Raw genomic sequence first — 13,463 nt, forward strand, 5'->3', positions numbered from 1 at the left:
TCAAAATTATAGCAACATTGAAAAAAAAAACCATGAACATTCGAAAAATAAATTTACAATACGTCAAATGTTATTACTTGTTGTTCTAAGCACAGAGTAAAAATTATTATAAATTTATGGAAGTTATTTAGCTGCCTGCATTTTTTAAAAATGTTTATTAGTATAAGATCTTCGTCAAATTCACATTTAAAGTTCAATTTAATAGTATTAAAATTTAAAATTTACATTTTTTGACGAGAAATTTGTGCTGTTATAACAGAATGTATAGATATTTTTACATGTACGATTTTTACACAACATTTGTATAGCATTTAAAAATTGTAAAGTACTATCACAAGAATCACTATTTATTACAATTTTATTTTATTCGAAAATGCCACCTTTTTATTTTAAAATAAATCTATGAATTGTTTATATCATTCAATACAATTTACAACTAAATATCGATAGATTATAAAACTACTTTTTGGCAATAATAGAAGAATAATGCTATTAATAAATGTTAGTGGAAAATGAAAAATTAAGATAATTTTTGGAAAAATTTTGGTTGCAGAATGTTAAAAAGTAGTAAATATTAGTATAAATAAGAAAGCAAAAACGATACACATGACAATTAAGGAACGTTGTATATACTTGATATTTCAAAACATATATCTACAAAAACACAGATGGGTTATTTACATTGGACTAAGATTGTGTTTTCTTACTATGGAAAGAGCTTATGAAGAAAATATTGAAATACAATGAGAGGTTGATATGAATAATTTTTAGAGTTTCTACTCTAATTATTCTTATAAAACATATTTCATTAATTTTGCATTTGAAAATGTGATCCCTAAGAACAACATGTGTCAATAAAATTATACGTGCTACTACCGCCCATATCAAAGGCAAGTAATTAGAATAATATGTTACTATTAAATTAATAACGGACACCATATGGAAGACTAGTTTTTATTTATAATCTAGGCTTCTCTATTGCTGTAATGAAAAAAATTGTCGCTGAATATAATATTTTGTTATGAAATCAAATTGATGAGATTTACAATTATTATTAAAGAAAATTATAGTTTAGAATATTCACTTAATATTTTGACAAATTAATGAAAGTGATTTATTTTTGAGATGAGTTGTTAAAAAAAACCTTATGAACGTATAAGAATGATATGACATGTCTAAAGTTTAATTTCTAATTATTTTCAGATGCATTTAAATTCTAGAAATAATTCCAATTTATATTGAATTATTAAAAATTTCCAATATTAAGTTACAAGCACCAAGTTGTTCATAAAACGTTATTAATTAATAATTACATTTTTGACATTTTAAAAGATTTAAAACTATTTCAGCACTGGTAATTGACACGTGATACACTTTATAACCTTCCATACATTCACATAGGTACATCAGCCACATATTCGATCCTGAGAAGCAAGTCCACCAAGTCCTGTGCATCCAGCCACCTCCAGGGAACAGGTTCGCGTTCACAGCGGGCGCTTCGCCGCCTCGTGACACCGTATAGCAGAGAAATGGCGCACAGGAAACAAACAACAGCAAACACTTGGAACAAGCATTTCAATGGTTCCCTGGAATCACATACTGTGGAATTTGAGAGATGCCTTGTGAAATATGATATTACATTTTATTAAAACTTGGGTTGTAATGTTCTTTTAGAAGAACTATTCAAGAATAATATTTAGAATAACTTTTGATTTAATAACTTTCTTCTCTATTGATATGTGTAACTTCTTAGTAATCACGACATTCACCATGCGAGTGCTGGTTCCATTACATTGTAGAGAGCTCTAGGTTGACAACCCCATAAGTTTGTTTGGGAAGGCCTTCTTGCAATGCTATGGCGTTCACCTTCACCAACAAGACTTTTTAAATACGGGATGTATTTAAAAAGTCCTGTCATGTTGCTTAAGAAGTCTTATTCAGAAATAACCTCATGTTTGTTCCACACAGGTCTAAAATATTCAGCAATTTAGAGATTTTGCTGTTCATACTTCCACTGCATAAAAATTCTCTACGTATTTATTCCTAGCTATTTAGTTCACTAGGTCATAATACTTGTTCTTTTTGTACATTTGCTTATCAGTAATTTCTAATAATAGATGTAAAATAAATTATATTACTAATACACGTTTCAATTTCCTTGAAAATATAAGTCCGGTATATATTGTCTCTCACAGTAGCAGAATAATTGTAATCAAAACGCCTTGATTACAAATATTTAGACAGACACAAAATATTTTAAACAAAATTTTTCATGTTTACTTTACAGAATTAAAATATTGGAAAAAACTGACTATGATTAAAAAAATAAATGTGAAACTATATTAATAGATGAGAATCAACCGAAGATAAATGCTGTTTGCCCATGTACAATTTACAACTACTTCAGGTAACAGAGCTCTAAAAGGGCTTATCCTATCCCTACTTGAAGTGATTTAGTTGAAATGTTCTAGGCCCTTAGAAAATTTACAACTTCGCCAAGTAGCGGAGTTCTAAGCTTACCCTAGTTCGCTTTACAGTAATTTAGTTCTGATGCTTCTTCAGGGGGTCCAGACATGAGCTATTAAATTACATATACTTCTGGATTGAATGACTATGAAGTTGCTATTATGAGTAAATAACATTTGTTTATGTCAATCCTATGTCTCCTCTATTTTATAGGATTTAAATTTGCTGTTTTTTCCGACTTATTCTTTGAATTGAATTTTGTAATAAATAAAAAAAAATGTTAACGCACCAAAAATATCTCCTAAGGCTTTTCTGCTGTACATCAGATTTACGCCTCTCGCAATCGCGGCAAGGTACCTCCACTTGGGTCGACACGGAAATATATTCTATAAACATTACACCAAAAATGTTACATAGATGCATATATAGTATATAATTTATTAGTGATGCATAAAGTTTAAAATTCATTAGTGGTCTCAAATTTCCCTTACGAGTTATTTAACTGGTATAAAACTTCGTAAATTCCATCACCAATCACACAGACTACATATATCTTAGAATTGTCCTTTGGTTAGTTTGACTAGACATAATTTCTCAGCATTCCATGGTTTGACCGTGCAAGTAGTCTATTATTTTGTAGGGAGAGGGAATTCCTGGTGTATTGTGATGACCCAAGTAGCAGGTTTAAGGAAGGCCCTACTCTGGTGTTCGCCTCCACAGACTAGAATCCAACCTATCCAGAAATAAGCTGATGTTCACTATTGACAGGCTTTAATTCATTAACAAGTTAGATTTCAATGTAATACATCCTTCCTACCCTGCATACTATTATATACGACTGGGGCATAGTATTTGTACATATCCAAGTGAGGGTATGTACATGTGTTATACTTTGAGAAATATAATTAAAAATTCATTAAAAACATTAGAAATAAAAATTGTCTCACCATGGTTTTGGTTTATAGAGCAAATGATAAAAAATTGTTTTAATTATTGATCTAAAATTAAAATGAGGCAAAATTTATAATTAGCATGTAACATAATTGCATTAAATTAGTAAAACATTGTTCTAATTGCTGAAGAGATAAGAAGAGATTCAATATTTATTATTTCTATTTGTTAAAATTTATCCACAACCATCTTCATACCTAAAAAAACAGTCATGATCATTCTAGAAAATAATCATCCATTGAAAAAATGAAATTATTAAATATGTTAAGAGATGATGTTTGAGTAATATTATTAAATGTAACCACTTATAACATACAACAATACTACATTAAAACATTACTATGAAATTAAGTAAGTATTTTTTATCTACTTTTCTAAATATATTAAATAATGATAAAGAATCTATCTACCAAAGACTATTAAGTACCCAAAAATAAAAATTTAATAGAGCTTAACTTAATTACTAGAGAAAAATAATAATAATATATATATATATGTGTATATATACATATTTTAATGGTGTTTACAGCAATCCCTCTTATAACAGGGTAGATTAGTCTGTTCCCATTCTATAAGCATTCTCGTATAACGCGTTGTTTATAAATGATTTCCATTATTTTTTTTGTAAAATAAATGAAATATTTTATAAAAGTAACATAGGAGGGATTACCATATACAACATTAGTAAAACTTTGTTGGACTATTAAAAGATACATTTGAAGAGATGCAAAGACAAACAAAAAAAAACCATTATAGCCCAGGCTCAATCAGATGGCTGCTAGGCCTTAAGATTTTGGAGCTAAGACCACAGACCAGCAAGTGTAGGATGTCTTTCCATAAAGTAGACAGTTCGGAAGCTGGATGCAGACCACTCGCTCTTCTAACTCTGTATAAACAATCTATAGTAAAGACTATATACAGGAGTGGACATTCCATGCCTGACAAAAAATAGCCCAACATAGCCTACCACAGCTGAAAGGAAAATGATGTATAATACATGTGTCAAATACATAAAATTAATTACATCTACTAGGTAAAACATGCAAACTACACCACATGTACAAAACTATCTACAAATTTAACTTTTATATACATATATATATTTTAAATATTACCACACTCTGTCTGTACTTGAGTTGAGCATGTCTCTCTTTCCGACCCATCACTTTGTAAATATTTTGCATTGAGTAAATCTAAATTTGATTGCAAACCGTCTACTAATGTCTGCAAAACCTTATTTGCATTAGTTTCGTCTTTTATCATGTTCTGCAAAATTTTAAGGTTGTCTTCATATCCTTCTATCTCTAGACGCATCTCGTTCACTGTCATATTGTTGGAATTCATGTCATTTTCTAATTTAGTCGCGTATATTCTTAGTTTCTCGCATTCTAAACACTTAGTGCAAGCAAAGCAAGTCTCAACTTTATTATTATTCCCACAAGATTGCTTTTCCGTATTAACAAAATCTGTTTGTATTCCTATATGTATTGAGGACTTTATAATTTCTACTTTATCTTCTTCCACATAAGGTTCAATATCATTTATGTTATCGGTTTGTGTAGATGTCGTCGCTAGTAATTGCGTGTTTTGGCAACTTTTATCGAAAATTTCAGAACAATTGAATTCTACATCATTTTGCCTGGACATGATACAACTTAGCCGAATTTCGTTGTAAAGTGACAAGTTTGTGGGGCGGCCCTGTTCGCCCTTTAGTTCTTTAGTAAATGTTTCTTCGTCTAATAGACGATTATCTATTAAAAGAACAACTTTATTTGTTACAAGTAAAGCAAAGCAGTTATTTGTAAGCAGTGACATTATATACATATGTGACATGTACTAATATGTCACATATATATAATATTTATTTTAATGAAAGTATCCATAAATTCTAAATTCGAAAAGCTTTTTAAAAAAAATAAGTTGTATATGAATTTTATCATACCAATCAATTTTATCTCATTAATTATATAGATTTTCGATTGTTATAAAAATTTGTAGGTTTAAAAGACATTTATAACCAGTGCTTATTAAAAATGTTTTTATAATATTAAAAAAATTATGTCAAATTTTGTTCTTCATTATTTTATCTATATTTTGAGTAATATTTTCAAATTAAGAATTGGAACATAAAGTATGTTGTTTTCGTAACTTTTAACATTTTTGTACATACTTTCAATTTTTAAACCAAATGAGAGAATGTGCAATAATAAAGCGAAAAATATAATACATTGCAGAAGGTAAATGCATTGCAAAGCATTGAATAGACAAATGGCAGATATTGTTATATGTTTGTGCAGACTGAAAGATATAAAGGGAAAGAAACATGCCATCAATGCAGTGTTGTTGTCAGACCAGTACCAGAATATTTTTGTTCAGGTTGCCTTTTTGTTGGAACAGTGTTGTAAAAAATACTGTAGCAGTCAAAATAACATTTGATGTGAATCAGTAATATTAGAATTTCACAAGAAAATCTTATTAATTTTTGTTGTGGTCAACTGTGAAATTTTCATTAATACAGGGTGATTGGAAATAGATAGTAAAGAATTTGAAGGGGTAAATGTATAGCTTATTTAGTGACAAATCAAGAGTCTTATATGCCTGAAATATGTTGCATTAATTTATTATTTATATTGAAGTGCGAGAGGCCAACAACTTTTACCTGTTGATCAGTGTTAAGGGGTTAGATAGTAAACAAAAACTAATTTTAATGTTTAATAATCTAATTTTGAAAGTGATTTTTCAAACAATATTATCATGTTTTTTTGGTACAATATAAATTATTGACAACAAACGAGCTTACATCCACAACTTTAATAAATAATCACCCTGTAATCTATGGTAATAAACATATATGTTATGAGTATGAGAAACTACAGAAAATAATTTTATTTTAAGATCTCAATTTTTTCTTCAATTTATAAATAACAGATATTAGTTTGACAACAACTTTGTGTAAAAACTATACAGAGTTAAATGTTTTTGTTAAATTTCTCTGCTTAAATATTACCTTGTGAGAAGCGGCTTTCAGCATTAAGACTATCGAGTGCTGTCAGCATTTGATCGTCCGTGTAGCTGATGTCAAAAGAGCGGTCAAAACGTTGATGTGCTTGGTTAGATTTGTTAAAAACATCCTTTAATTCCATTTCTAGCAGGACCTGTAAAGTATTTAACTTTAATCATTCATTTGACTATTGGACTAGACGGAAATAGTATAAATACAATAACAATAGGAATAACAGCAAAATTATTCTATAACCTAGTGATAGATATAGGATTGTCAAAAGTAAACTTCAACTAGCTTCTACAAATATATTTAAAACCGGCATTGGATCATTTAAATTTGATTAGGTAGAGAGAGAAGCCTGGTTTCTGAAGGTGAGCGATATTGGAAGAAGGCTTCCTTAAACCTGCTACGAGGGTCATCAGCCCCAAGCACCATATCCAGAATATAAATAATCTTCTAACTCAGATGGAACATACATTACATAGCAATTAACCAATTTGTTTATGACCGCAATTCTAAGGTATTTCTCATAATCCCTTAAGGCAAATATGTATGGCCAAAAAAAAAACTATGTCTCAGGTGCTTTAGCCTTGGTTAGAGTCCCTTCTGGACAAAAGGTCCGCAGACAGACATCCACTACAAAGCTAAGGCTTCCCTCAAAGATCATGATGATGGCAAATATTGCACTGTGGGCATCCAGCAACTCCAGGTAGTCGGCCTTAGCTATGCCAGTCCACCTGGGGTTTACTCAAACCGCATGAACCGGCTCGTGGTTGCTGCCTCTTAAGAAACTTTTGGCCTCCATGGTACATTTATAAATTTTTGCATTCTTTTTTGCATTGCATTTTTAAATTTTTGCTTCTGAAGAGTTTTATAGAATAACCGTAATTGATACCTACCCATACGCAAATTAATCTCTCTAAGTATCTTAGCTAAAATAACACATATATTCAAAATTAAGCTGGGTTATTAGATTTATCTGAATAAAAAAGTTACCTTCTCTTTGATGATCTGTTGCATGAACTCCTCCTGGTCCTGTAGCCGCGTTGAAACATCGGCATGCTCCGTTCGCAGCGTCTCATTCTCTTCCAGCAACGCGGACTGCCGGCTCGCGTACATCTCATTTATACGATGACATTCGTCTTTGGACTTGTTCAGAAGTTCTTGGAGAGTTAATTTCTGTAACGAATTATAGAACCGTTAAACCTGTGGGCACACACTAATATTGAAATATTTTGTTTATGTTATAGTGTCGTATTTTTCTCAATGTTGGGTCCTAAACCTCCACACAAACACGATTTTGAACAATGTTAAAGCCATATAAGTAACATAAATTCATTTTTATTTAATTATTTATATAATAATGTTAGCAACAATTACTTGGTGGTTGCTAGACTTGGCATTAATATATTTATATTTCCACTGCTATTCTTAGACATCTAAGAAAAAGGAGAAAGACTAAAAGAAAGATGGAGAGAGAGAGAAAGAGTGGGCAGAAGAGGACAATTCCTAATTCCTCAATATGGTTCACAATGTTTTCCATTCTATATTATAGAAGTATTCATTGTATAAATTATAATCAAAATATGAACATAACAGAATTAGACTTATGTTATATGACTTTGTGTTACAATTCCTTACCATTAGATAAAAACTTTTCGACTGTTTTCTATGTTATCTGAATCATAACAGAGTTCAATTCCATAACCTTGTCAAGTAACAAATTATCTAATACCTATGAGACATACGTAAAACTACCTCAGACTCCAGCATCGCAACCTGCTCAGTAAGCACCCTGGCGCGCTTACGGTTGATGTCCAGTTCGCGTTTGACTTCCTCCAGTGAGCGTTCGCTGTGACACAGTTGGTCACATGCGTCTTCGTAGTCCCGCCGTACGTGGCTGAGAGTCATATTCTCCTCACGTAGCCTGCAAGATAAAGTTATATGAACTATAAAATACGTTTCACATTTATTTCAGATTCTCAGTTTATTATTTTTTATATTACAATCAAACCCGAGTTAGAACTGGGTAAGTGAGAAAACACTATTGATAAGAATATCTGCAAGGTCTCTTCAATTTACCCTTCTATTGTCTCTATAAGTGAAAAACGCAAAACTTGTATATGTGACAGTCATTATTCATGACTGTCACAAATGTCTCATTGTAATACAGAGGATGAAATGCCATAGCGGTTCCAGAGGCAATGATGCTGCTGATGAATGAAGCTAGCCAGGAAAGACTCCAGCGTGACTCCAGAAAATCCAAGTGATCATACCAATACATCTTTAGAAGCCCGTTCCAAAAATTATAGTAAGTGTGTGTATAGCAAGTGTCACAATTATATTTATTCACAATTTATGATCGACCACCACTGATGGTACTACTTCAATGAATACATACATGTTAAGGTGCGCGCGCAAGGAATCTCGTTCTGCAGTGATGGTGGCCAGTGCCTCCTCGTGCTGCCGGTCCGTGAAGTCGAGCTGACTGCGCAGTTGTTGAGCCAAATGAGCTTTCTCTTTCAACTCGCACTGCAGATCTTCGAGCAATTGGAAACCTGTTCAGACATGTAACTTCTTAGTTCCCAAGTGGTCCATGTAGACTCCTCTAGCAGGAGTTCTACGTGAGTTCACGATAATTTATCTGCTATCAATAGTAAAGAATTAAAATGTTGGCTTGACTGCACCTACCAATGTAGGCAGATAATGTATATTAACAATTCTTAAATATTTAATGGAATCAGGCGTTACGTTGCGGAAGTCCATCCTAAGTAAGAAAAGGACAAATATTTAGTCACCTCTGCACATGCTATTGCTGGTTACAGATTCAATCCCATTGAATATCATCATCATTTTAGCCGTTGGGCGTCTACTGCGGGACATTATCCTGCAACCTAGATTTTCAGTAAGACTGTAGCAACCTATGGAATGTCTTTCACCTGTGCACTTTATGCTTAGACATCCGAGACTGCATTTGTCAATAACATACCATTAGTGAATTACATAACATTGCCACTGCTTACAAAAGATTAGTTATAACATTGCAAATAAAATGGCACATCCAAAGAATAAAACTTCAAAATGTGACCTTCACAGACACTATGTATGCAGTATAGATTAACTATATCCTCTCAGAAAACACCTTTGCCTCAACTGTAGGAATTTTGTATGGATAATTCAGGCATGTAATGTGAATTTGAGTCCATTAATGGCCTTATTTTAAAATAAACATGGCTTTTTACTATAATTTAAAGTTATTTTCATGAGAAAGAAAGACACCTTCACAACCCAATCCTTCGTACTAAAATAAGATTTTTCACTAGTTTCTGTTTATTGAATTTTTAAAATTTATAACAGGATTGTTGGCAACACCAACACTAAAATAATAGTGTAGTATTGATGCAATACTAATGAGTATGTCAAATTTGTCTCTTGCCTTCTCAATGCAGCCTTGCAACTATGCAGTACTGAATTTTATGGGAACCATTTCCATAAAGTGCTTCTGAAGTAATAATATTTCATGCCTGTAATGATTTAATGTGTAATCTACAATATCAAAACTGTATTGGTGAATATAAATGTGATTATTTTCATTTGCATCAGCTAGCTCCAGTAAAATGTACTGTTTATTGTATCATTATAAGCCAAAGCCAAATGGACAGAGGATAATATAGAGACATTACATGGATATTAATTCTAATACCATATACAGTTGCCCATAAAAGAGTAATTACTTTTATAAAGCTTAAAAAAGTATAACAAGTTTCCCTATATTTATAAATAAATAGCATAAATAAAATAATATTAATATGTAATATATTACTTATTGTTTAACACTCTTGTGCTGCAAATAAAAGGCCTAAATCTCCAAGGCTCACCATGGATCTCTACAACGATTTTGGAAACCGATGATAAACATAAAAAGATAATTAACTCAAATAAGAAAGAAACTTACATTATCATCTCACTGCATATAAAATTATCTTTAGAGCACACTGATAAATTGCAGACTGACTGACATGACATATTTTACCTAAGCCAAAACAAATACATGTAGCTTATTCAGTTAATGACAAACATGACATGAAATTTATTACAAATACCAATTTTTGGTACTTTTACAAAATTGTAATCTGGTATTAACTTATTAAACAGTATTGTTAACACTGAACTCTTTGAATATGTTACTTACAATTTGCTTACATTTGAAATAAAGTATAATATTAGGGGGACTGGAAAGCAATAATGTTTCTGTAAACATATTTTACCGAAAAACATTCTATTGACATGTTTTACAGAAAAAAACATTTGATTTTTAAAGCTCCACCATTGACGATTTGTATAATCGATGGCAAAAGGTTGTTGATAACAAAGGTGAACATATTGTTGATTAAAAATAACAACTTATTAAAAATGTAGTTGTGTGAATTTAACTTAAGAAAGCGACATTACTTTCCAGTCCCTCTAAGACTTGATTCTGAAACCAACATAGTCGAACCAATTGGCAATTTCAAGTATTTTATCATGTACAGTGTAATGTTTTTACTGTAAAGACAAGCCTGCCTAAAGATATTTGCCATAATGCATCAAGTACAGCTCAATTTGCTGGATCTTGGATTGATCTTTTTATCTGATCCAATATTCTATTACAATGTTAAGTGGCAATTTTCTATAATTCAGATAAAATGACCATAGAATAGATACAATGGAATCTGCAGGTTACCATAATACATTGCAATCTCGCACCATTATGTTACCATGGCAATCATGTCAATTTAACTCCCTATCATCATCTCAGCCATAGAACATCCACAGCTGGACAAAGGTCTTCCTGATAGATTTCTAATAGGTTGGAATCTAATAGGTTTCTAAACAATTGGAAGCAGCTTACATCTAGTGTTTTTCTAGGCTATAAAAATGTTAATTTTTAGTTGAACATATATCAAAACAATTATAAACTTAATATAACCATGATACTAAAAAAAAATCCTGCATATTTTATAAGTAATAAAATAAATATTTACCATCAGTCGAAATTCCCGAATCCGAATCATGTGGTGCTTGCCCGCTCTTCAAATTGAAGCTGAAAATAATGAAGAATCTTAAAGCTATTGTTTACTTATTGTAAATTAGATATTTAGAAAAGATAAGTAAGGTGGGTTTATACAATATAATTGATCGCTTAAACATTTGTCATATAATTAGACATGTTTTCTATAATAATAAAGTTATGGATAATAGATATCTAATAGAATCAGATGGTACCTCGTGGAAGTCCATCCTAACTAAGAAAAGAACTAATATATAGCTACTTTTTAGCAGAGGTAGCTATATTATATTTCCTTTCTTAGTTATGGATATACTTATGACCATTTCTATCTGTCATTGCGGGCTATAAATAATAAAAACCACTAGTGAGGAGAATACATAGTGGCATAGACCATTATATTATAATAAACACATCACCCAATAGTGTAATTACCATAACAATAATAGTATATTTAATGCACACTACACATATAAAAGACAATGAATATAAAGATAAAAGAAAAAAAATGCAGTGTAGAGTTTTACTTACTACTAATCAAAATAGACAAAAAAGTTAAATAACACATGAGTTTACTTAAAAAAGGTAGGTTTAAGGAAAATTTTTATATATCTGTATAATTTGTGTACCTTTCATCCAAATCAACTTTGATTTTTTGATTTTCACTGTATTTATTTAGAGTTGTTGCTAATGTTGCAACTGTTATCTCTGGGTTATTTTCTTCAGGGTCTAAAAGTGATTTCAAATAAGTATATTCTGACCTGGAAGTAAAATGTTCTATTATATTTTTGTGAAATATTTTTTTTGAAGTGTAATACTTATATAGCTGTTTATATATAAGATAGAAACCTTTGGTAATTGAACAAGGTACAGAAAAGAAAAGAATTATACAACTAAAACAATATTGATGGTCACCACAAACAGAAGAAATTAACTAAATATTATTAACTGAATCCTATTTGATGCTTGATTGTAAACTAGATTATAAACTAATAAGTTTAAAAATATTAATATTACAACTTCACAACTAATATACAATACGTATATTTATATTTACATAACAATAATACATTTTTTTATTTATATGATTAAATGTACAAATTCAAAACATAAACTTACTTGTTTGTTTTGATAAACGGCGCAAATTTATCCATTAACGCATCAACTCGCAAAGTCGCTGTGCTATCAACGCCACAATAGTCGAAAATCTGAACAGCGGTCACGAAATAATCTAAAACATTATAAATAAACTTCCTCAATTAAAGGACAAGACATTACCAACGCGGTGTTTTAATTATAATCGTTCAAATTTGTCTTCAACTCACCGTCCGTAGTTGAATCCGCGTTTAAATCCATTCTATTTGTAAACACGTGATATTTCTTTAAAGTTAAGCTGTATTATCATCTAATTTAAATACGTTTTGCACGTTAGCGGCCTAAAATGTTTATTTTCATTAACCTAAATAAATTCGGTAACGCTTCATAGAAATACGAAAATAGTTTTTGTAATAAAAACGGTTCAACTTTAGCAGTGATGTCCGGTGACAGCAATGTTGATAACTCGATATGAGTTACAAAAAATGATAGAATGCTTAAAATCGATAACTTCACTTTCTGTTATTATGATAAATGTAAGAAATTAGATTTGTGACACATAAATACCATTATTTTCCTAAGTTACTTATAATCGCTAGTTTGTTTAGCATTTTTAATTTAAATTCTTAACAATATTTTATAATTTGTTTGTTTACTATCGACACTTTTAGTATTTACAGAGTATATATATAGTTAATAGATATCGATACCTGTTGTATAGATGCATAGATGCAACAGGTATCGATATCCATTAACAACTACCTATTTAATCAGTTTATTTGTCACTTTGTTTTGCGCTTGTTGATGCTATATTCTAAATTCGCTGGACGGATTAAATTAACCGCTTTTCTAATCGTATTTTCGTTAACAAGTTAAAGGTAGTCAAATGTATGATTTTCG

The 13,463-nt window shown here is 30.7% G+C and overlaps 1 protein-coding gene across 4 annotated transcripts; it reads right to left on the minus strand.

The window, feature by feature from the left end:
- Positions 1 to 1,138: 1,138 nt before the first annotated feature.
- On the minus strand, positions 1,139 to 12,986 carry LOC137933304 (uncharacterized). Of its 4 annotated transcripts, none has more exons than XM_068777199.1 (11): positions 12,794 to 12,986; positions 12,588 to 12,699; positions 12,098 to 12,229; positions 11,446 to 11,504; positions 8,823 to 8,979; positions 8,180 to 8,348; positions 7,418 to 7,600; positions 6,425 to 6,572; positions 4,533 to 5,168; positions 2,756 to 2,852; positions 1,139 to 1,586 (listed from the first exon to the last, which is right to left on the minus strand). In XM_068777199.1, exons 1-11 carry the CDS (start codon positions 12,822 to 12,824, stop codon positions 1,394 to 1,396), a joined length of 1,917 nt encoding a protein of 638 aa, XP_068633300.1. In that variant the 5' UTR covers positions 12,825 to 12,986; the 3' UTR covers positions 1,139 to 1,393. The 4 variants fall into 4 exon arrangements, with proteins under 4 accessions (XP_068633300.1, XP_068633304.1, XP_068633302.1 ...); XM_068777201.1 differs by having other exon boundaries at positions 1,519 to 1,599; XM_068777203.1 differs by lacking the exon at positions 4,533 to 5,168.
- Positions 12,987 to 13,463: the final 477 nt, after the last annotated feature.

This window comes from Battus philenor, unplaced genomic scaffold (assembly GCF_028537555.1).
Source record: "Battus philenor isolate CCGP_79_NKW_IND1 unplaced genomic scaffold, ilBatPhil1.0.hap1 SCAF_13, whole genome shotgun sequence".
In the NCBI taxonomy this organism is placed as follows: domain Eukaryota; kingdom Metazoa; phylum Arthropoda; class Insecta; order Lepidoptera; family Papilionidae; genus Battus; species Battus philenor.